Source organism: Myotis yumanensis, unplaced genomic scaffold (assembly GCF_028538775.1).
Source record: "Myotis yumanensis isolate MYYU_CA2020_CCGP unplaced genomic scaffold, mMyoYum1.0.hap1 SCAF_1, whole genome shotgun sequence".
Lineage (NCBI taxonomy): Eukaryota > Metazoa > Chordata > Mammalia > Chiroptera > Vespertilionidae > Myotis > Myotis yumanensis.
The window spans coordinates 163,216,545-163,238,252 of record NW_027223752.1 but is presented as its reverse complement, the minus strand read 5'-3'; the positions used below and the strand labels follow the sequence as shown (position 1 = coordinate 163,238,252).

The following is a 21,708-nucleotide window of genomic DNA, read 5'->3' as shown; positions in this document are numbered from 1 at the left end:
TTGACACCCTGGACTGGGCATTTGATGACACCCTGGTAGCATTCCACTCAATCCTAGCTCCACCTGCCCCCACGGGTCCTGGCCTGTGGGACAAGAGCTGGTCAGCAGCCCAGAGAGAGGGAAACAGGAACCCTGGCCACAGGGATCCACTCCTCCAGGGCAGCTGTGCCCACTGAGGAGGCTCCCTTTCCCCTTGACAGCTTCAGGCTCTATAAATTGGGGAGTCTGTCCTGACCACTGAGCTTGGTGGGGGGTCTCTGTAAGAGTCGCCTGACAAAAAGCTTCTGGGTCAGGAGAAGCTAGCAGGCCCATGGCCCCAGGTGGCTCCCCCAGCCTCTCCAGGGCGGGCCCTGCCACTCCAATTCCTGCATTTCTTGTCTGCAGCTGGTCTGTCCCTCCTGGGAGGAGGATTTTGCCTGAGGATGTGGGGTGGGTGGGGAGCCTGCCTCCTCCCTTTGCTCCGACAGCAGAAAAGGAGGGGCTCCCACCCCTTTGTAAGGCTGCTGCCCGAGCTCTGCCCTCACACAGACACAGCTCGTCCCAGCCACTGGTCCACAGTTCTGACGGGAGTCCTTTGAACTGGTTGGCAGCAAGCGACATGGCAGAGGAACTGTCTAAAGAGCAGGTGGCTGACTTCAAGGCGGCCTTCACCAGGTTCGACAAGGACGGGGATGGCAAAATCAACGTGGAGGAGCTGGGCGCCGTCATGAAGTCCCTGGGCCAGAACCCATCGGAGGCCGAGCTGAAGGAGCTCATCGCCCGGGTGGACACTGACGGTGATGGTGCCATCAGCTTCCAGGAGTTCCTGGCCGAGATGGTGAAGAGGATGAAGTCCTGGGGCGGCGAGCAGGACATGAAGGAGGTCTTCCGAGCCTTCGACCTGGACGGCGATGGCCACATCACAATGGACGAGCTCAAGAAGGCCATGGCCCAGATAGGGCAGAATCTCTCCCAGCAGGATCTGGAGGCCATGATCCGGGAGGCGGACGTGGACAAGGATGGCCGGGTGAACTATGAGGAGTTCTCACGAATACTCAGCCAGAAGTGAGGCCCCATCCGGTGTCTCCTCTGCTTGACTCTGGTTCTGTGGCCCCTGCTTGTGCCCTGGGGACACAGAGGGAGTCTGGGTGGTGGGACACCTTGCCTCTCTGGGCCTGCATTCTGCGCTGTTGGGATACCCTCTGTGCCTAGGAGGCCTAGGGCTTCTCCTGTGAATAGGGGTGCTCCCTACCTCACAGGGCTGTTGTGAGGAACTCCAAAGCCAAGTGGTGATCCAAATAAAAGGAATGTGAGCTCCAAGGGTGGTGCACTGGTGCTTGAATGTTTGAAGGGTGGCATGTGGGATTCTTTCACTGGTTCCCAGTGGGAGAACCAACCTGAACAGGCCAGATGTCTGCCTGTTCCTCTCTTCGTGGTCTGGGTGAGATGAGGAGTGGAAGAGGCATGGTTCTTTGCCTAAGCTTCTGGGCTGAGGTCAGAGCATGGACCCCAGACCTGGGACACTGCTTCCAGCACAAATAATAAAGTTGACCATGCTTTGAATACAGCCAACTGTTGTTTAGATTCAAATTATTTTTTTTTAAAGTGTGTGTGTGTGTGTGTCCTGTATTTGAGATGCAGGGTTGTGTAGATTTGAAAACCACAAAGGTGGAGGTGGCCTCACTGGAATGAAGGCAGGAGAGTGGGGAAGTGGAGACAGGTGCTGTGATGGGAAAAGGAATTGTGTAACTTGAGGTGGGGCTGCTTGCCCTAGATCCCAGGGGCCAGGGCCTAGGGAGTTTCCAAGCCGAGAGCCAACCATCTGTGAGAATTTTACTTTCCCCACCCCCCAGCCCCCAGCCCAGGACTCAGCACCTCACTCTTGCTCCTTCAAGGCTCCTCTTGAGTTGGGGGCTCTGAGGTTGCCCCCAGGCTGCAGTGCAGTCCACAGAGGAGCTGGGAAGAGTCAGAAAGATGGAGATGGGAGATGAGGGTTTGATGGCAGCTGCATTGCCCACCCCCGACCTCCCCCACCCCCCAATGTCAAGAGAGCCACCATTTGAACTTGGGTTTATAGTATTATTGTGTAGCTTTTCAAAATTAGGCCCATTTGAGGCTCCCTGGTCCTGGTTCTCAGAGCCAGTCTAATCTGAGCTCATCTTGCACATGAGGAAACTGAGGCCCAGGGGGTTGAAGGGAGCAGTCAGCATTGTCTGCAACCAGCTGTGGGTGCCATTTAATGATGGGTTTCTGCTTCCCACTTCATGAAATGAGTTTTTCTTTAGTTTTTGAATAAAATTTTAGCCTAAACTGTCTGTGGTGACTGACTTTATCTTGTCCTTGTGTCGGTGGTTCCGGCTCAGGGTGGGGAGAGGCAGAGCCAGCTTTCCTTGGGGGTTATTGCAAAACACTGGTGCCAGGCCCTGCACCGCCCACCCCATCATTTGAACACCTATGGTGGGGGTGGGGGTGGAGCTAGTTAACAAGGTAGGGCTGCCACATCACTGACATTTTTATTCTCCACTTAACATTTCCAGCGGGTCGCTCCCGTCTCCCTGTCCTCAGATTCGGCCATGTGCCTTCCAGAGTTCCGCCTGTGGTTGGACACAGTGAGGGAAGGTCCTGGCTTGTGGACTGAGGGCTGGGGAACTGTGAAGGAAGAAAGGAAGGAATGCAGAGGTCCCTAAGGGCTCTGAGGGAGGAAGGGAGGAAGGTGTGGGATCTTATCTAGAGATAAAGACTTGTAGACAAAGACTGAGAGATAAGGAAATGGGGTAGAGGCAGACCCAGGCCTGCCACGGTGATCTGAGGAGGGGTGGGTGGTTCCCTCCAGAAAGTCCCCAAGCTCTGAGGGACATAGGTCACAGTGACTTTCTGAATTAGTGATTCCTAAATGCCAAGCAGGTCTAAGATGAAGTTTTTCAGGCTCCACGTGAAAATGAGAGAGAGAGAAAAAAAGACACTTTGACTAACCTAAGTGTATTCAGTTTTTAAAATCCGAGGCTATGCTCTCTCTATATTTTCCATGTGAAATGTCCTTTCCTTCATAAAGCTACTGTAATAGCAGATGATAGTTTTGTGGGGTTCTTTTTCATGTTCTTATTCTGAGAGTCCTACAAGTGCCCAAAATAAATGTAGACATTTTACTGGCCCATGAGGTCCAAATATCTGAGGACAAGTAACTGTTCAAGTCTGTGGAGTGTAAAATGGATTTTCTTTTCTGAAAAAAAAAAAAGAAAGAAAGAAAGAAAAGAAAAGAAAAGCTTTTTTTCTGACTTTGAAGAAATATGTAGCTCATACATGAGAACAGTGAACTCCAAGTTCAGGACTGATGTTTCCTGGGAGAGGGAGGCACAGGGGCCCTCAATCGACGCCTTCAGGTTTTGTTTCTTAGGCTGGCTGACAGCCACATGGAAGCTAGCTCTCTTATTCTCCATATTGTTTTATGTCTAAAATATGTTACACTAAAAATAACGCATACAGTGCATGGGAGATGAGACGTTACCGAGGGAAGGAGAGAAACGAAGCCGCCGGCAGTCGAGGATGTAGGAGATTTGGTTGGTATTAGAGGCTGGATGTTTGACGCTTCTCACTGATGAGCTCTTCCTGAAAAGGGCTTGAGGGGGCCTCAAGGCAAGAAGAAAGCAGCAAATACTTCTCTCTATCGATTGCCCAGGAGAACAGGAAGAGAACCTGAGGGTCTGGGAGAGGAAGTGACTCACTTGAGCTTCTGAATGAGACCAGGACCTGGAGTGGAATTGAGGGCTCTGAGGGCTGCTCCCTCCGTGCCCCTCCATCACCTAGTGGCCCTGCCCCTGGAGGAACTGGCCCTGGGGGGAGGTGTCAGGTGGAGGGGGGTGCTGGGGACCCACAGGGCAGAATATCCTGAGTTTCAGTGACTCTTGCCACACCTGATCCTGCAGGAGATACACAGAACAGGTTTCAGCGTTGACTCCAAACTTCCTTAAAGACTTTGAGGGTTGAGCCGGACTCAACTCCCTCACGTGGTCCACACAGCAGCCCTGCCCCCGTCTAGGACACGAGGAGGACTAGAAAGTGTGCAAGAAGCCTCTGAGCAGCCAACTCGGCTTTAGGGCACCGCAGGGGAACTTCATTCTCTGAAAGCCACTTCTCTGAAAATCAATTTGCCAAGACTAGTTCTGCAAATGGTCCACTTGCTGGTATTTCCCAATTTATCAAAAAAATTAAAAAAAAACAAAAACACCTGATAAGAATTACAGAGGTTCATGTCAGGTAAGATGGGTTAACAGCTTTTGAAGATTTCTCTAAAATGTCGTTGTCCAGTTTAACATTATAGTTTCATTTAGTTTTACTTGTGGTTTGATAATTATTTTAGTTGCAGTCAGTTCACTGAAACCTGACAAAGATGAAAGTTCCCTGTTTGATCCCCCCCCGTCCCCCCCCCCCCCCCCCCCGCCCATACGTGTGCCTATGATTTGGGGGAAGGAGAACCGATTCATTTCGATTGACTAGTTGTACATGTCTCTGATGTCAAGGATTTTATGAATTATAGATAGGGCAGGCTTCTCCTGACAGGTTGTCAATATAGACTGTTGCTTTAGTCCTTTTTTAAATTCTTTATTGTTTAAAGTATTACATATGTCTCCTTTTTCCCCATTGACCTCTCCCGGCCACTCCCACTCCCAGCACATGCCCTCACCCCCCCTACAGTCTGTGCCCATTGGTTATGCTTATATGCACGCATGCAAGTCCTTTGGTTGAGCTCTTAACTCCACCCCCAACCCCTCCAAACCTCCCCTGCCTTTCTGCTGAGGTTTGATGATTTGTTTGATGCTTCCATGTCTCTGGATCTATTTTTGTTCATCAGTTTATGTTGTTCATTATATTCCATAAATAAGTGAGATCATGTGATATTTATCTTTCTCTGACTGGCTTATTTTGCTTACCATCATGCTCTCCAGGTCCATACATGCTATTGCAATGGTACGAGTTCTTTTTTTTTTTTTTTTACAGTAGCAGAGTATGCCATTGTGTGGATGTACCACAGTTTTTTAATCCACTCATCTGCTGATGGCACTTAGGCTGTTTCCAAATCTTGGCTATTGTAAATTGTGCTGCCATGAACATAGGGGCGCATATATCCTTTCTGATTGGTGTTTCTGTTTTCTTAGGATATATTCCTAGAAGTGGGATTACTGGGTCAAATGGGAGTTCCATTTTTAATTTTTTGAGGAAACTCCATACTGTTCTCCACAGTGGCTGCACCAGTCTGCATTCCCACCAGCAGTGCACGAAGGTTCCTTTCTCGCCACATCCTCTCCAGCACTTGTCCTTTGTTGATGATAGCCATTCTGACAGGTGTGAGATGGTACCCCATTGTCATTTTGATTTGCATCTCTCAGATGATTAGTGACTTTGAGCATGTTTTCATATGCCTCTTGGCCTTGTGTATATCCACTTTCAAAAAGTGTCTATTATGGTCCTTTGCCCATTTTTTAAATTATATTATTTATTTTCCTTTTGTTAAATTGCGTGAGTTTCCTATAAATTTTGGAGATTAAACCCTTACCAGAGATAACATTGGCAAATACGTTGTCCCATGCAGTGGGCTTTCTTGTTGTTTTGTTGATGGTTTCTTTTGCTGTGCAGAAGCTTTTTATTTTGATGTAGTCCCATCTGTTTATTTTCTCTTTAGTTTCCATTGTCCTAGGAGCTGTATTGGTAAAGATATTGCTATGACATATATATGATATTTTGCTGCCTATGGATTCTTCTAAAATATTTTTTTAATTGACTTCAGAGAGGAAGACAAAGGGAAAGTTAGATAGAAACATCAACGATGAGAAAGAATCATTGATTGGCTGCCTCCTGCATGCCCTCACTGGGTAACAAGCCTGTAACCCAGGCATGTGCCCTGAGCATGCCAGCTGGGCTAGTCCTTCCTTTAATTCACAGATTAATTAAGTGGCTCAATCAAATGGATATCTGTGCGTTTTGAGTATTTAAAAATGCTTTGTATCTGAAACCTGAATCACACACAAAATTAACATTCAGGTGAGCAGAAATGGACTGATAAATCTATTGGAAATGGTTGGGTTGAAAACACAACTGATTTAAACAAACAAACAAAAAATTTCCACCAAATCCTTCCAGATGTTAACTAGAATATTGATTTTAGAGAAATTACTCTACTTCTGGTCAAATCAGATGTTTCAAATTTTATATATTAAATAATACCTTTGCTTCATTGAGTTCCCCTGTATTTTTTATATTTTGATTTATACCTGTTCTTGAAAGGCCTGATGAACCCACCCCTCCACTAAGGTCCTTATCAAATGCTTCCTCCTCCAGGAAGCTTTCCAGAGCAGTGTTGGGCACATCGTAGATCCTCAACACATGCTCTGGGAAAGAATGACTAGATCTCCCCCTTCTTTGCATAATCCGCATCAAAGTGCACCTTGTATTAAAGTTCCTTGTGAACAAGGCCTAGCCTCCTTCTTCAGAATTCCAGACAATAAAGTAAAGCCCATCAACATCACACTAGATTGGGAACTCTGAACGCAATGCACGGCATGGACACTCCTGGCCTGTGGTTGATTTAGCGCTAACTTACCCTCCTACCATCTGAACTAGACACTGGGCTCCCTCCCCCATGAGGTATCACCTCCACCTGCAGAGATGGCAGCTTCCAGAGCGTCACGGGATTAAAAGACATCTCCACAATGTCATACTCATTGAGGAGAGGGAAGACCCCAAGTGTGACTGAAGAGGGACAGTGACTCTCTCAGACCCTGTTTTTATGAAAACAGCCCCCATGTGGCCCTAAGATTCTGACAGTCAGAGAGATAGAACCAATGGGACATACAGAGATAGGTAAGAGGAGATGTATTATACAAACGGGCTTACCTGAGAAGCCCCAACTCTTCCATCTGCAAGCTGGAGACTCAGGAGACCCCGTGGGGATGGTTCAGTTCAAGTCTGAAGCTTGAGAATTGGGAGCTGATGTGCAAGTCCCGATCTGAGTCTGAAAGGCTTAAGACCCAGCAGCTCTGACGTCCAGGCCAGAGGAAGATGGACGTCCCAGCTCAAGCAGAGAACAAATCCGCCCTTTTGTTCTGTCCTGGAGCTCAGTGGATCGGTGATGCTCACCGTGCTGGGGAGAGGTGTGATGTGCTTTGCTCAGTTCACCAGTTCAAATGCTAGTTTCACCCAGAAATGCCTGCACAGACGCCCCCACAGATCATGTTCACCAGTTACCTGGCCATCGCTTAGCCCAGTCAGGTTGACACATAAAATTAACCATCACAAGTCCATTTCCTCTTGGTCTAGAAATACAGAGATCCTAGGGCATGTAAGCCCTAGGACAGATTTAGGTGTCAGATCACTTGGACCAGTTTACAAGATTTCACATCAAGATCAAAATCAACATCCCTCACCCTAGCCAGTTTGGTTGAGTGGCTAGAGCATCGGCCTGTGGACTGAAGGGTCCTGGGTTCGATTCTGGTCAAGGGCACATGCCGAAATGTGGGCTGGATTCCCAGTGTGGGGCATGCAGGAGGCAGCCGATCCTCTCTCATCATTGATGTTTCTATCTCTCCCTCTCCCTTCTTCTCTCTGAAATCAATAAAAATATTTTTTTAAAAGTCAGTATCTCCCTTTCTACCCAGAAAAGTCATCAAGAGCAGGTTCTCAGGAACTGTATGTCCAGTCTCAGGAACAACATAGATACATTATCCTGTCCCCTCTTCTCTGCAAACTAGTCCAGGTTCTGAGTTTTGGGGTTATTAAACATGGCCACCCTACACCTTGTTCACTGAAACTGCTCAGTTACCCTCTAGAGCAGCGGTTCTCAACCTGTGGGTCGCGACTCCTTTGGGGGTGGAACGACCCTTTCACAGGGGTCGCCTAAGACCATCGGAAAACACATATATAATTACATATTGTTTTTGTGATGAATCACTATGCTTTAATTATGTTCAATTTGTAACAATGAAAATACATCCTGCATATCAGATATTTACATTATGATTCATAACAGTAGCAAAATTACAGTTATGAAGTAGCAACGAAAATAATGTTATGGTTGGGGGTCACCACAACATGAGGAACTGTATTAAAGGGTCGCGGCATTAGGAAGGTTGAGAACCACTGCTCTAGAGGGAGCAGAGGCGTTTCCCAGCCTCCCACCTATGAAGTCAGGGCTTGCCTTCACCTACTGCCGTCCAACCCAAAGATGACCTCACCAGCCCCTCCCTGTGCTTCCCTGGCTCTGCTATAATCTGGGACAGGGCCCAAACTTCTCATCCTGCAAGCTCCTTCTTGCTTATCTGCAGCTGTTCCTTATCTTGGGGTACTCTCATCTCTCCCCACTGCAGATGGTCCTCACCCCCAGAGCACTGGCACCCACTTACAATATCACCTCCGCCTTTCCAGCCCATGCCTGCCCCAGCAATTCTCACCCTGGCTGCACAATTAGAATACCCAGAGTGCTATTGAAAAAGACCATGTTAATCTGGTGTTCTGACCCCTAGTTGGTGGGGAGCCCAGGCTTGGTTTCTTTCTTTCCTTCCTTCCTTCCTTCCTTCCTTCCTTCCTTCCTTCCTTCCTTCCTTCCTTCCTTTCTCTCTCTCTCTCTCTCTCTCTCTCTCTCTCTCTCTCTCTCTCTCTCCCTCTCTCCCTTCTTTTCATTTTCCTTCTTTTTTTCTTTTTCTTTCTTTTAATTGATTTTTAGAGAGAAAGGGAGAGGGAGAGAGAGAGAAACATTGATGTGAGAGGGAAACATTGATCAACTGCCTCCTGCACGTCTCCTACCAGGGATCAAGCCTGCAACCTGGGCATGTGCCCTGACTGGGAATCGAACTAACAATCTTTTGGTACATTGGGCAAAGCCCAACCAACTGAACCATATGGGCCAGGGCCTTTGTTATTTTCTTTAAGCTCTCAGGTGCTTTTGGGCAAGGCTGAGAAGCCAAGAATAAAAGCACTGCTCTGACCTATTCCTGGAAACCATAGCTACTAGATGCCCATGCCCACTGGGCAGGTGGACAGAGCTCAGGGAGGATCTGGAGGATAAGCACTCTACTTTACAGATCTCTATGGTGGGAAGCTGCTGGGTGCACAAGTCAAATCTGAGTCATGTTGCAAACAGATGGTGCTTTTGCTTGGTGACCTGCCAGCCCCAATACTCACTCTGCCACCCAGAGACACTAGGTGCCAGGAGCTTCACCAACCTGGGAACCTTTCTGCCTGATAGACCTTTAACCCAACTCGAAGCTAAAATCATGAGGAAGGGGATGGCAGTACTTTTAAGGAACTGTATTTTCCTCAACCCAGAGTCTGGTGGTCACAAAAGCATGGTGGAGATGCTAATTGTGGTGACGCAGTCATTCATTCATTCATCACTCATTCCTTCCTTCCATAAGTATTTTTTTGAGCCACCCACCTTATTATGGATCTTTTGGGACATGGAGCGAGATGTCACACCAGCCTCTGCCCTCTAAGGGAGATGAGATATGTGTATAAATGATCATGAACAGGGACAGTGGGTGGCAGGTGACTCATCAATGGATTCTGGTGTCATCAGTGTGCACAGCAAGGGCAGAGATGCTGAGGTGGTGGTCCCGGGCTCTGTATTGAAGGTGAGTGAGGCTATCAATAAGCTAGAGGATGCTCTTGGCAGAGGGAACCATGAGAGTAAAAGCATGGGAGTGGGGACAAGCACTGCCTTTGGGGGGAGGAGGGCATCTGCAATGCTGGGCAAGTCAGTTACACTTTCTGTGCCTCAGTTTCCTCATTTGTTAAGTGGGAGAAAACGATATCTCCTTCAATGCTGTTGGGAACCTAAGTGAAGGATACGGATAAAGTGCTAAGAGTAATGCCCAGAACAGCTTGTTTTATACAAGTAATATAACTCTATGCATTATTAGAAGATGAGATGGAGACTCACTGAAGGGTTTAATCAGAGGAAGGATATGGTCAGACTTGTGATGTAGGAAACCTGTCTCAGCAGTGCTGTGCAGGATCAGTGGGGGCAGGGAAACAGACCCTGCAGGAGGCTGATCTGATGACCTGAACTGATAAAGGAGAGATAGGTAGGACAGGGTGAGACTGAGGGAAGGTCACTGCTGGTGTGACCAGTGGTGGGGGAGTAAGCTTAGGGCACAGGGCTGGGGCTGACTACACCTGCCTGAGCCCTAGGGAGAAAGGAGGGGAGAGGGGAGGAATAAGATGTGTGTGCTCCTGTTCCTTGAAGGTAGAAAAAGCAGGACAGGGTGCACCACCCACCATGAGGAAGCCCTGGGAACGCTGTGCGGTTGCGGAGGGGTAGACTGCCTGGAAGCACCAGGCGGAGATGGACCAGCCTTTGACCGCCAAGGTTCTCTCTACCACTCCCAGCTCAGGCCAACTTCACGAGTGGTCTTAGGGAGCTTAGCTCTGTTAATTCTAGAAGGAACCATGCAATAAATTTGGCGAGGTCTTGTTCCTGCCAACCATAGGTGGGAAGGGAAGGAAAGGAGGGGAGGGGGGAAAGCTGACCTTGTGCTGACCTTGAGTAAGAGCTTGGGTAGAGCTTCTTGGCTGTGGGGTTCCCATTAGAAACACCTCTTCCTCTGCAGGCTTTATCAACCTGCTATAAGAGTTAAAACCACTTGGGACCTGGTGAAATCAGGTGCAGACGCACCTTTGGAGACCCATGGTGTGTTGTCTTCCCATAGGCTGCTGTGTCCCTATAAATGTCCTCAGAGCCCAGGGGCTTTCGACTGGGCCATTGATGCTGGACAGTTTTGCTTCCACAGCTCTGGGTGGAGCGTGATTGGTCCAGGGGAGCTGCTCTGCTTCCTGTGAGGGTTTTTCCATGAGGCAGAGGGGATTTCCGGTCAGGAACCCCCGTGGTATCTGTCAGGGTGTGTGGGGAGGTTGGAAACAGCTCGTTATCTCTCCCAAAACAATGCTGGTCCCTTGTCCTGTGGGCTGGCTCTGGAAAACAAAACATCTTTTGAGCATGCACTTTCAGGCCAGAGGATTGTACTCATGTGTTATCATTATTGCAGGTGGACGTAACCAGGATCTGGGAAGGAGAGGGACAAAGAAATAGAGAACAATAAATAATTAACCTGGTAGCTCTGAAAGGGACCCCAGAGGCTTTCGACTCCATTGTCGGCTGAAGTCTGGGATCTGTACCAGTGATGGTACTGGAGGTGCTTTTAGGCCTTAAACTGGCCACCGTAATGAAGAGAACAGACCTCCCTTTCCGAGGCTAAAGTATCCAGGCTGGATTGACTAAGATGACTGTGTTTTCAGGACATTGTTATTGTTTCCTTCTATTCATAGAAAGGGAAGCTTGTTTTCCACTTTAATACTGACATAAAGTGTCATTTCAAACACATTTACTAAAGGCAGAATGTGTAGATCAAAAAATAGAGAACAATACAAAAAATGCAACATTGTGATGGCAACTCTCAAGTGACTGGACTTTTGGAAACACAAATGTGACTCAACCTTCCATCATACTTAGGAAGGGCTCACGGCCATAGAGGGATGGCTTGTCTAAAGTTCCAGGAGAGAAAACAGGGTATGATGGGGACGGGTATAAGAGAGCTGGAGAATGGGAGAGACAGAGAACAGAACAGAGAGTGACACGGGCAGAGAACTCCACCCATGGAGACTCTCCCAGGGAGAAGCCTGCAGCCAGCACAGGGTGAAGGGTGAGGAGCGCAGTCACTCTGGACCCGCGGTGGCCTTCCCTCCTATGGCTCTTGCATCTCAGGAAAGGGCACAGCACTGGTCACCTCCTCTTCCTTTCTCAAGCCCAGTGGGAGCTCAGGACCAAAATCTAGCTGCAGTCACAGAGGGAACCTTTTAAAAATACAGTTTCCTAATCTAACTTGTTTCACCAAAGGTTTTAAAAAATTCCTGGAGGCCTCAAAACTTCTCTTTTTTCACATCAAGAAAAGCATTGTGAGCTGTAGATTTCTATCAGCCCAAAGAGAGGCAAAGGGGCAAGGGACTATTAGAGGAACTGGTACTATCTGTCCTGAAGGAAGGAAGAAGAGAGAGCACTTCTTGTCCTTTAGGTCCAGCAAAACTAGAGAATGAAGGTCAAGGTCAGTAACTTTGGGAGAAAGTTGGGATAGACATCCAGGAAATGCTGTTGACATGAATAGATGACAACAGACGGGTCATCTGGTAAACCTGCATAGGCTCTAAAGCCAGGGGCTTGAGCTTCTGGAAGTTTCTAGTATATGCAGAAGTCTAGGTAGAAGACTAGTGTGGAAGTGTGGAGGGAGAGAGCTTTCCCCAAGATTCTCTGCATCTTATTCTCTCGCCGGACTCCCACCACATGTGGAAGCATTGTTGTCAGAGGCTGGCAGACAGCACTGGTTCTGATGAAGCTGTGTCTCCGGAGACTGGAGCAGGAGAAAGGGACATCTCCAAAGACTGGGTGGTGGGAATCCTGCCCAGGTCCCCAGGGGGTAGGGTGGAAAGGTATGTAGTTGAGTTTAGTGGTCCCCTGGGTTTACCTGGTAGTTGAGTTTACCTGGTGATAAAATCTGGGGAAGATTATAGAGCTGCTCAGGCTGTTTGGGGCAATGCTACCCAGACTGGACATTGAGTTGGCTCCCAATGAAATGCAAGCACTACCAAAGGGCAGGAATGATAGGCCTGTACCCTGCAGAAGGGAGTTGCCGGCAGCCATAGGCTCTATTACAGACATGTGCCTGCCATTCTGTTCTGAGAAGAGCATCCAGAGAGTGACTTCTGATTTGTGGCTAATATTTTAAACCCTCGTTGTTATCTCAGTCCATGACATCTTGACAGCACACGTGTCCCGATGACAGTGCCTTTGTGGGGGTGGGGGACTACTGAGAGTCACTGTCAGTCTCCTTGAGATGTCTGTTACATGCCTGCCCCACTCTCCAAAGTAAATTTCAAGAATGCTTAGCCTATGAGTTAAGGCCAGGCCAATCTAGCCCCTACTCTGAGAGTCAGTGAAAATAACTCTCTGGCCATTTTCTTGTGATGCAGTAACAGAAGCAGCTTAATTACATTATGAAAATAAAGTTAATAGCAATGGGGCATTTTGGGGATGCACAGAATTAAAATTGCGAATGATGCACAATGATTGAGAAACAGCTGCGGTCTTCCAAAACACGGGCTGGCAGAGCCCACTTCACAGCCACTCAGTCACAGTGGCCTTCCCATTGTGACCTGGCTCCCACACCCTTGACTATGGGAGAAGGGATGTGTAGCTGGTGGAGGTCCCTGTTTGGGATCCCTGCAGCCATTCGCACACCTCAGCCCAGGGACTATCTTTCTAATGAGGGTTTGAGGGGATGGGTGGTGTATGTGGGGGGGAAGTGGGCAGAACATGGACATGTGGGCTGGGCACCTGCAAGGACTGACTGGGCTACAGCCTTGGCTTGTAGTCCCCGCCCCCCCCCCCCCCCCCTGGCCCCATAGTAGGAGTATGGTTGTATGCAATTGGTGGATACCTACTAAATAGTAGTGCTTGTTGCTTGTGTTACTGGACCATGATGTACACCTGTTCGACAAATCTTGCTTGGTTGTTATGCATCCAGGATTAAGAAGATCTGGAATGTTTTGTGTGGTAGAGGCAAGGGGAAGGAAGGAAGAAGAGAGAGTGGGAAAGAAGAGATGGAGAGGAGGAGGAGGGAGTGAGAGGGTTGATGGAGGGCGGAAAAGAAGAGAGAGAGAGAGGAGTAGAAGGGAGCGAGAAGGCTGGTGGGAGGATAAAATGAGAGAGCACCTTGTTCCTTCATTTGCCTGGGGCAGTGCAGCCAGAGCAGAAGAGCTGGAGCCAGTTCTCAGCTCCACTGCCATGCAGCAGCCGTATGGCCATCAACAAGTCCGTGTCTGTCCCTCACCCCTACCCCACTCCCATCCCAACCCAGTGAAACCAATGATACGGGATTTTTGGACTGGAACCTGGATTCTTTGTCTGCCGGAGTCGAGGAATGAATCCAAGGACAGAGGGTAGTATAGCAAAGGTAGAGATTTATTGAAGAACAAGTAGACACCCACATGGGGAGAGGGAAAGAGTCCCACAGAATGGACTCCCATGTGGGGAGGGGAAAAGGGTCCCACCGACTTCCTGTTTCCATGGTTTATAAAGGCTGCAGTTCCTGTGTCCTGATATCCCCTCTGATTGGTCAATATTCCCTTTTGAATTGGTTACTATAGTGACTCCTGAGGCCCTCCCCCTCAATTGTCTTCTGGGCTCTCTTTCTTCTTCTTTATTTTGTAAATATAGACCTTTTTTTGGCTACTTCCAGTTCCCTTGTCTTATGGAAATATATCTGTTGCTGCTTCCTTGTCTTATGTAAATGCAACTGTTGCTGCTCCCTTGTCTTATGGAAATGTAACTGCACCTGGCTTCCTTGTATTATGGAAATGTACCTTCTCCCAGTCTGTAGCCCTGTATTTTTCCATGGACTCCAATTCTAAAAATTCCCTAAGACTGCCTATATTCCCCTAAAGTTTCTGTTTCACCAAGAGAGGTTGAGTAAGACCAAGGCGTTCAAGATCAGCTTATTTGCTTTGTACACTGGGATATAGGATTCAAGGATAAAGAGCATCAGGCCTCAGACCACAGCCACGCCTGGACAATGTTTGTGTGACCTACTGCTCTGCTTCAGGCCCCTGGAGAGCCTTGGTTTCTCTTCCTGAAATTTACTTCTTATTTGTTCCTTCTGGTTTGGTCAAAATCCCAGAGCACTGAGCTCCTGCTGGCCTGGCTCTCCCGTGACTCTCCCCACAATAGCTACAACCCAGCTGAGTTTTTAGGACTTGCATTAGTTATCTATTGCTGCATAAAAATTATATAAAAACATTGTGGCTTAAAACAATAATAAACATGCATTATGTCACTATTTCTCTGGGAGCAGCTTAGCTAGTGGTCCTGGGTCAGCATCTTTGGTGAGGTTGCAGTGAAGCAGCCAGTTGGTGAAACTTCATCATTGGAAGGTTCCACCATGGGCAGGTAGATCTGCTCCCCGCCAGGGGCTTCCTTACAGGTGGGCAAGCTGGTGTTGGCTGTGGCAGGAGGCTCAGTTCCTCTCTGAACCTCTCCACAGGCCAGCTTGAGTGGCCTTAAAACATGGTGTCTGGCTTCCTCTAGAAGGCAGAGTGAGTAACTAAAGGCAGAGCAAGGCAGAAGGAAGTCACATGTTGTCACATCTATCTTACTCTATTGGTTCTGCAGACCAGCCCTGATACATTGTGGGAAGGAACTGGAGAAGGTGTGAATTCCAGGAGGGGGATCACTGGAGCCCACTGTGGGGCTGGCTGCCACAGGATCCCACAGGACTAAAAGTCTGTGAGCCTTTGACTGAGAAGGCTAAAAGGCCAATTCCAATGTCACCCTGATATTTGGGGGGAGGAGGGCTAGCAATCTGAGTCTGTGCCAGCAATCTATGTACATTCTTGATAACCTATAATTAAGTCATTGCCCCCTTTTCCATAAACTGGTCTTGCAAGAGCTGTTACCTAAATGCTCTCATTTTACAGAGGCCATAAACCATGACACAGCCCCCGGAGGGGGGTAATCAGCACTGGTGCCAGGCCAGGCCCTTAGGTATGGTCTCAAGACCCCCAACACCTGGGGCTTTTTGCAAAGCCCATGAAAGGTCCAGAAGTATAATCCATATTTGGGGGACAAAGACACCAAAAGGGGATAAAAGATGGGCTTCCACCATATTGGTTTACTCAGATTTTGGAGGTGACTCCGCTGAGATCGCTGGCATAATAAAGCTGTGTAACTCCATTTCTCTGTTGCTTGGGTTTCTTTGGTCTTCTACATGACAAGCCAATTCCCTGTGCCGTTGACTCTTGCTACCACAGAGCTGAAATAATTTAGCCTTTCTTCCTCATTTGGCAAACATCTTTGAGTACATTCTCTGTGTCAGGAGAAGTGATAATCCTGGGGACACAAAGGCCAATAAAATCACAGACTAGTAGAGAAGGTGACACTCAAACTGGAAAGTGTTGAGTCATGGGCATGAATAGATAGCTGGATGGGATGGGTGGGGACCCAGCAGAAGGAATTGGTCAAAGGGGGGAGTCAGGGAAGACTCCCTAGAACAGGTGAAGCCTAGCTGGGTCTTGAAGGATGAATAGGAGTTCATGAAGCTGAGGGAGTGAGAAAAGGAGGGAGGAATAGCATTCCAGGTTGGGGACCATGTGGGCAAAACACAGACCGATGTCAGCCTGGCTCGTCAGGGGGATTCAAGGTGCTGGGCATTGCTGGGTCAGGATGCCACTTCTCCCAGGTGCTCTGATTTCAGAACCTCCCAGAACCAGTGGAAAGTTTTGCATGCTTTGAACATGTGCCATTAAACAGGCAGATGCCAACTGCTGTGCTTGTTTGCCAGTTACTGCAGCAAAGCAACTCAGTGGAAAGTTCTCGGGACTGTCAGCCCTGGGGGACCTGCTGTAAGTTAGAACAGCAGAGAATGAGAGAAATCGTTTCCATTTGTGGAAAAGATTGTTTCATGCTTCATCCCTGTAGGCAAACAGTTTCATGGTTTCAGGGACCCCTCCCCAGTTGCTCTCAGATGGGGTGTGCAGGAGTGTATGTATGTCTGTGTGTCATTTTCCTTTGTTTTGGAAAAGTACGCTCCCCACTAGGATCAGCAGGCATACATAGGTCTGAGAGAACATGTGACTCACAGGCCTGCCCACACCAGTGAGTTGAAAGGCTGTGTTGAGTTTTCAGCAACATCTGCCACCCCGTAAAATGTGCTATACCTTTGATGCTCTGGAAAAGTAATATGCTAGGTATTTATATGTATAGTTTGTGAGGTTTGTCCTGTGTGCAGCTTTACTGTCTTCAATGACATATTCCTTTGGGTAGAGACTGTGCTAAGCCCTCCCTCCTGTCCCGTGCATAGACACTGCACACGAATATCTGAAACATGATAGAAACCAGGGCAAGAGAGTGGGGCTGGAGGGAGTAGACCCTAAGGTACCTCCTGCCCTTTGCCTTTCCCTCTTCTCCCTCTCCACAGTCCCTCAAGACTTGTTCCCTCCCCTCCATAGTCACTACAGATTCCATGTGTCCCTCTGGACAGTTGGGTGGGGAGTTGAGGGCTGAGCTCATACCTGGAAATCACCCAAGATGGAGAGAACCTATGTGGGCCCAGCAGGAGGGCGTATGTTGGGGGTTGGGGTGGAGTCTGCCAGGAGAAGACAGACAAGGTCTGTGCTTGATGGTTGGCAAAGGTAAGTGATGTCAGATAAGAGACTCTTTTCCAGCCCCGGAGCAGTTTCCAGGCGTGGAAGGAGGCCTGATGCCAACCTTTCAAGTCATGTTCAACAGACAAGTTGTAGATTGAACTGCAGAGAGTGGGCCTGGATGGGAGAGAAGTAATTCAACCAAAGTGGTGTAGCCTGATCCTTCATGATTTCATCACTCAGCCCGGCTGGGAGGAGGACTAGAGCTGCAGCCCTGGGCCAATTTCATGTTGATAGGGGGGAAGGCCCTGCTCCTGACTCCCACCAGGCTTCCACAGGAGAGAGAAGGGAGATGGAAAGGCAGTGGGCCTCAGTCTGGGTTGGTGACTCCAGGTTATCTGAAAACAGAGTTCAGTTCAGCTCCTGATTCAACTGGGGTGGACAAGAAGTTAGGAGCTCCCGTCCCCACCCTGACAGGGTTGTTGCTGCTGACACTGTGAGGTAGGTGACACTGTCACCTTCTTACCCCAGCCCCCACTTGCTTTGTCTGTACTTGTTAAGAGCTGGCCCTACAGTCACATTCATGCCTTAGATTCTGATTCTTCAGGAGTTGGAGGTGCAGGCTGCTCTGGCCAGCTGGGCCTGGGGTTAGAGCCAGATTCTGACCTCTGTATGCACAATTTCCCTTAAGCAGCTACAATCTGAGAGCGAGGGCTTGTGGCCCAGACATCCAGACAGAAGCTCTGGTCACATTGCTAAGCATCTACATTCAACATTTGTCTGTAGAATGTACAGTATTATTTCAGTTTTGGTCTCTGTAGATATGATTTCAAGGATGTGTACTCCTAATGGCACACATCTTTCTTTCTTTTTCAAAAAACAGACTTTATTTTTTAGAGCATCTTTAGGTTCACAGCTAAATTAGGTAGACAGTATAGAATTCTTATATCTCCCCCACTCTCCCCCTTCCCCCTACCCCCACATAACTTCACCTATTTTTTTTGTCTTTATTGGTTAAGGTATTACAAATGTGTCCTCATCTCCCCATTAATCCCCAACACCCCCACCCCCACCCCCACTCATGCTCTCATCCCCCTGTTGTCTGTGTCCATTGGTTTGGCTTATATGTATGCATACAAGTCCTTTGGTTGATCTCTTCCCCTTACCCCCACCCTCTCCTACTTTCCCTCTGGGAATTGACAGTCTGGTTACTGTTTTTCCGTCTCTGGATCTGTCCCTGTTCATCAGTATATGTTGTTCTCTATATTCCACAAATGAGTGAGATCATGTGGTATTTCTTTTTCTCTGACTGGCTTATTTCACTTAGCATAATGCTCTCCAGTTCCATCCATGCTGTTGCAAATGGCAAGAATTCCTTCTTTTTTACTGCAGCGTAGTATTTCATTGTGTAGATGTACCATCGTTTTTTAATCCACTCATCTGCTGATGGGCACTTAGGCTGTTTCCAAATCTTAGCTATGGTGAATTGTGCTGCTATGAACATAGGGGTGCATATATCCTTTCTGATTGGTGTTTCTGGCTTCTTGGGATATATTCCTAGAAGTGGGATCACTGGGTCAAATGGGAGTTCCATTTTTAGTTTTTTGAGGAAACTCCATACTGTTCTCCACAGTGGCTACACCAGTCTGCATTCCCACCAGCAGTGCAGAAGGGTTCCTTTTTCTCCACATCCTTGCCAGCACTTGTTGTTTGTTGATTTGTTGATGATAGCCATTCTGACAGGTGTGAGATGATACCGCATTGTCATTTTGATTTGCATCTCTTGTATAATTAGTGACTTTGAATATGTTTTCATATGTCTTTTGGCCTTCTGTATGTCCTCTTTTGAAAAGTGTCTATTTAGGTCCTTTGCCCATTTTTTTATTGGATTGTTTATCTTCCTTTTGTTAAGTTGTATGAGTTCCCTGTAAATGTTGGCGATTAAACCCTTATTGGTGATATCATTGGCAAATATGTTCTCCCATGCAGTGGGCTTTCTTGTTGTTTTGTTGATGTTTTCCTTTGCTGTGCAAAAGCTTTTTATTTTGATGTAGTCCCATTTGTTTATTTTCTCTCTAGTTTCCATTGCCCTAGGAGCAGTATCATAGAAGAAATTCCTTCGGCATATGTTTGTGATTTCACTGCCTGTGGATTGCTCTAGTATTTTTATGGTTTCCCGTCTTACATTTAAGTCTTTTATCCATTTTGAGTTTATTTTAGTGTATGGTGTGAGTTGGTGGTCTAGTTTCATCTTTTTGCATGTATCTGTCCAATTTTCCCAACACCATTTATTGAAGAGACTGTCTTGACTCCATTGTATGCTCTTGCCTCCTTTGTCAAATATTAATTGGGCATAGTGGTTTGGGTCGATTTTTGGTTTCTCTATTCTATTCCATTGATCTATATATCTGTTCTTGTGCCAGTACCAAGCTGTTTTAAGAACAGTGGCTTTGTAATATAGCTTGATATCTGGTATGAGATCCCACCTACTTTGTTCTTCTTTCTCAGGATTGCTGCAGCTATTCGAGGTCTTTTTTTTATTCCAGATGAATTTTTGGAACGTTCGTTCTAGATCTGTGAAATATGCCGTTGGTATTTTAATGGGGATTGCATTGAATCTATAGATTGCTTTGGGTAGTATGGACATTTTGATGATGTTGATTCTACCAATCCATGAACATGGTATGTTCTTTCATCTGTTTATGTCTTCCTCTATCTCTTTTTTCAGTGTCCTGTAGTTTTTCACATATAAGCCTTTTACCTCCTTAGTTAAGTTTATTCCTAGGTATCTTAATTTTTTTGGTGTGATGATAAATGGGATTGCTTTTTTAGTCTCCTTTTCTGTAAGTTCACTATTGGTGTAAAGAAATGCCTTAGATTTCTTGGCATTAATTTTGTATTCTGCTACATTGCCGAATTCATTTATTAAGTCTAATAATTTTTTGATGGAGTCTTTAGGGTTTTCTATGTACAGTATCATGTCATCTGCAAATAAGGACAGTTTTACTTCTTCTTTTCCAATTTGGATGCCTTTTATTTCTTCTTCTTGTCTGATCGCAATGGCTAGTACTTCCAGTACTATGTTGAACAGGAGTGGTGAGAGGGGGCATCCCTGTCTTGTTTCTGTTCTTAGGGGAAATGGTTTTAGTTTTTGCCCATTGAGTATGATGTTGGCTGTGGGTTTGCTTTGATATGGCTTTTATTATGTTGAGGTATGATCCTTCTATTCCTACCTTGCTGAGAGTTTTTATCAAGAAAGGGTGTTAGATTTTGTCAAATGCTTTTTCTGCATCAATTGATATGACTATGTGATTCTTATCTCTCAATTTGTTTATGTGATGTTTCACATTTATTGATTTGCTGATATTGTACAATCCTTGCATCCCCGGGATAAATTCCACTTGGTCATGGTGTATGATCTTTCTGATGTACTGCTGGATCCTATTTGCTAGAATTTTATTGGGTATTTTGGCATGTATGTTCATGAGGGATATTGGCCTATAATTCTCTTTCCTTGTGTTGTCTTTATCTGGTTTTGGTATTAGGGTGATGCTGGCTTCATAGAATGAGCTGGGAAGTGTTCCTTCCTCTTGAATTTTTTGGAATAGTCTGAGGAGGATAGGTTTTAGTTCTTCCTTGAGTGTTCGGTAAAACTCCCCTGTGAAGCCGTCTGGCCCCGGGCTTTTGTTTGCTGGGAGCTTTTTGATGACTGTTTCAATTTCTTCCATAGTTATTGGCTTATTGAGATTTTTAGAATCTTCCGGATTGAGTTTTGGAAGATTGTATTTTTCTAGGAATATGTCCATTTCCTCCAGGTTGTCTAGTTTGTTGGAGTAGAGTTGTTTATAGTATTTTTTAACAATTGTTTGAATTTCTGTGGGGTCTGTTGTTATTTCGCCTCTTTCATTTCTGATTTTGTTTATTTGAGTCCTCTCTCTTGGCTTCTTGGTGAGCCTGGCTAGAGGCTCATCAATCTTGTTTATCCTTTCAAAGAACCAGCTCTTGGTTTCATTGATCTTTTGTATTGTTTTTTTGGTCTCTATATCATTTATTTCTGCTCTGATCTTTATTATCTCCTTCCTTCCTTCTGCTCACTCTGGGCTTTTCTTGTTGCTCTCTTTCTAATTCTTTGAGTTGTAGAGTTAGATGATTTACTATCATTTTTTCTTGTTTTTTGAGGTAGGCCTGTAGAGCTATAAACTTCCCTCTCAGGACTGCTTTCATTGTGTCCCATAGATTTTCGATTGTTGTGCTTTTATTGTCATTAGCTTCCAGGATGTTTTTAATTTCTTCTTTGATCTCATTGGTAACCCAATCATTATTTATTAGCATGCTATTCAGCTTCCAAGTGTTTGAGTTTTTTTAGATTGTTTTTATTGTAGTTTATTTCTAATATTATGCCATTGTGGTCTGAGAAGATGCTTGGTATGATTTTAATTTTCTTGAATTTGGAGAGACTTTGCTTGTGACCCAATATGTGGTCTATTTTTGAAAATGTCCCATGTGCACTTGAGAAGAACATATATTCCGTGGCTTTGGGGTGAAATGTTCTGA

At 46.6% G+C, this 21,708-nt stretch overlaps 1 protein-coding gene across 1 annotated transcript; it reads left to right on the top strand.

Annotated features, from left to right (window-relative positions):
- Positions 1 to 492: 492 nt before the first annotated feature.
- On the top strand, positions 493 to 1,299 carry CALML5 (calmodulin like 5). The gene has a single exon (XM_070408753.1). The coding sequence runs from the start codon at positions 599 to 601 to the stop codon at positions 1,046 to 1,048; it is 450 nt and encodes a 149-aa protein (XP_070264854.1). The 5' UTR covers positions 493 to 598; the 3' UTR covers positions 1,049 to 1,299.
- The last annotated feature ends 20,409 nt before the right edge of the window (positions 1,300 to 21,708 follow it).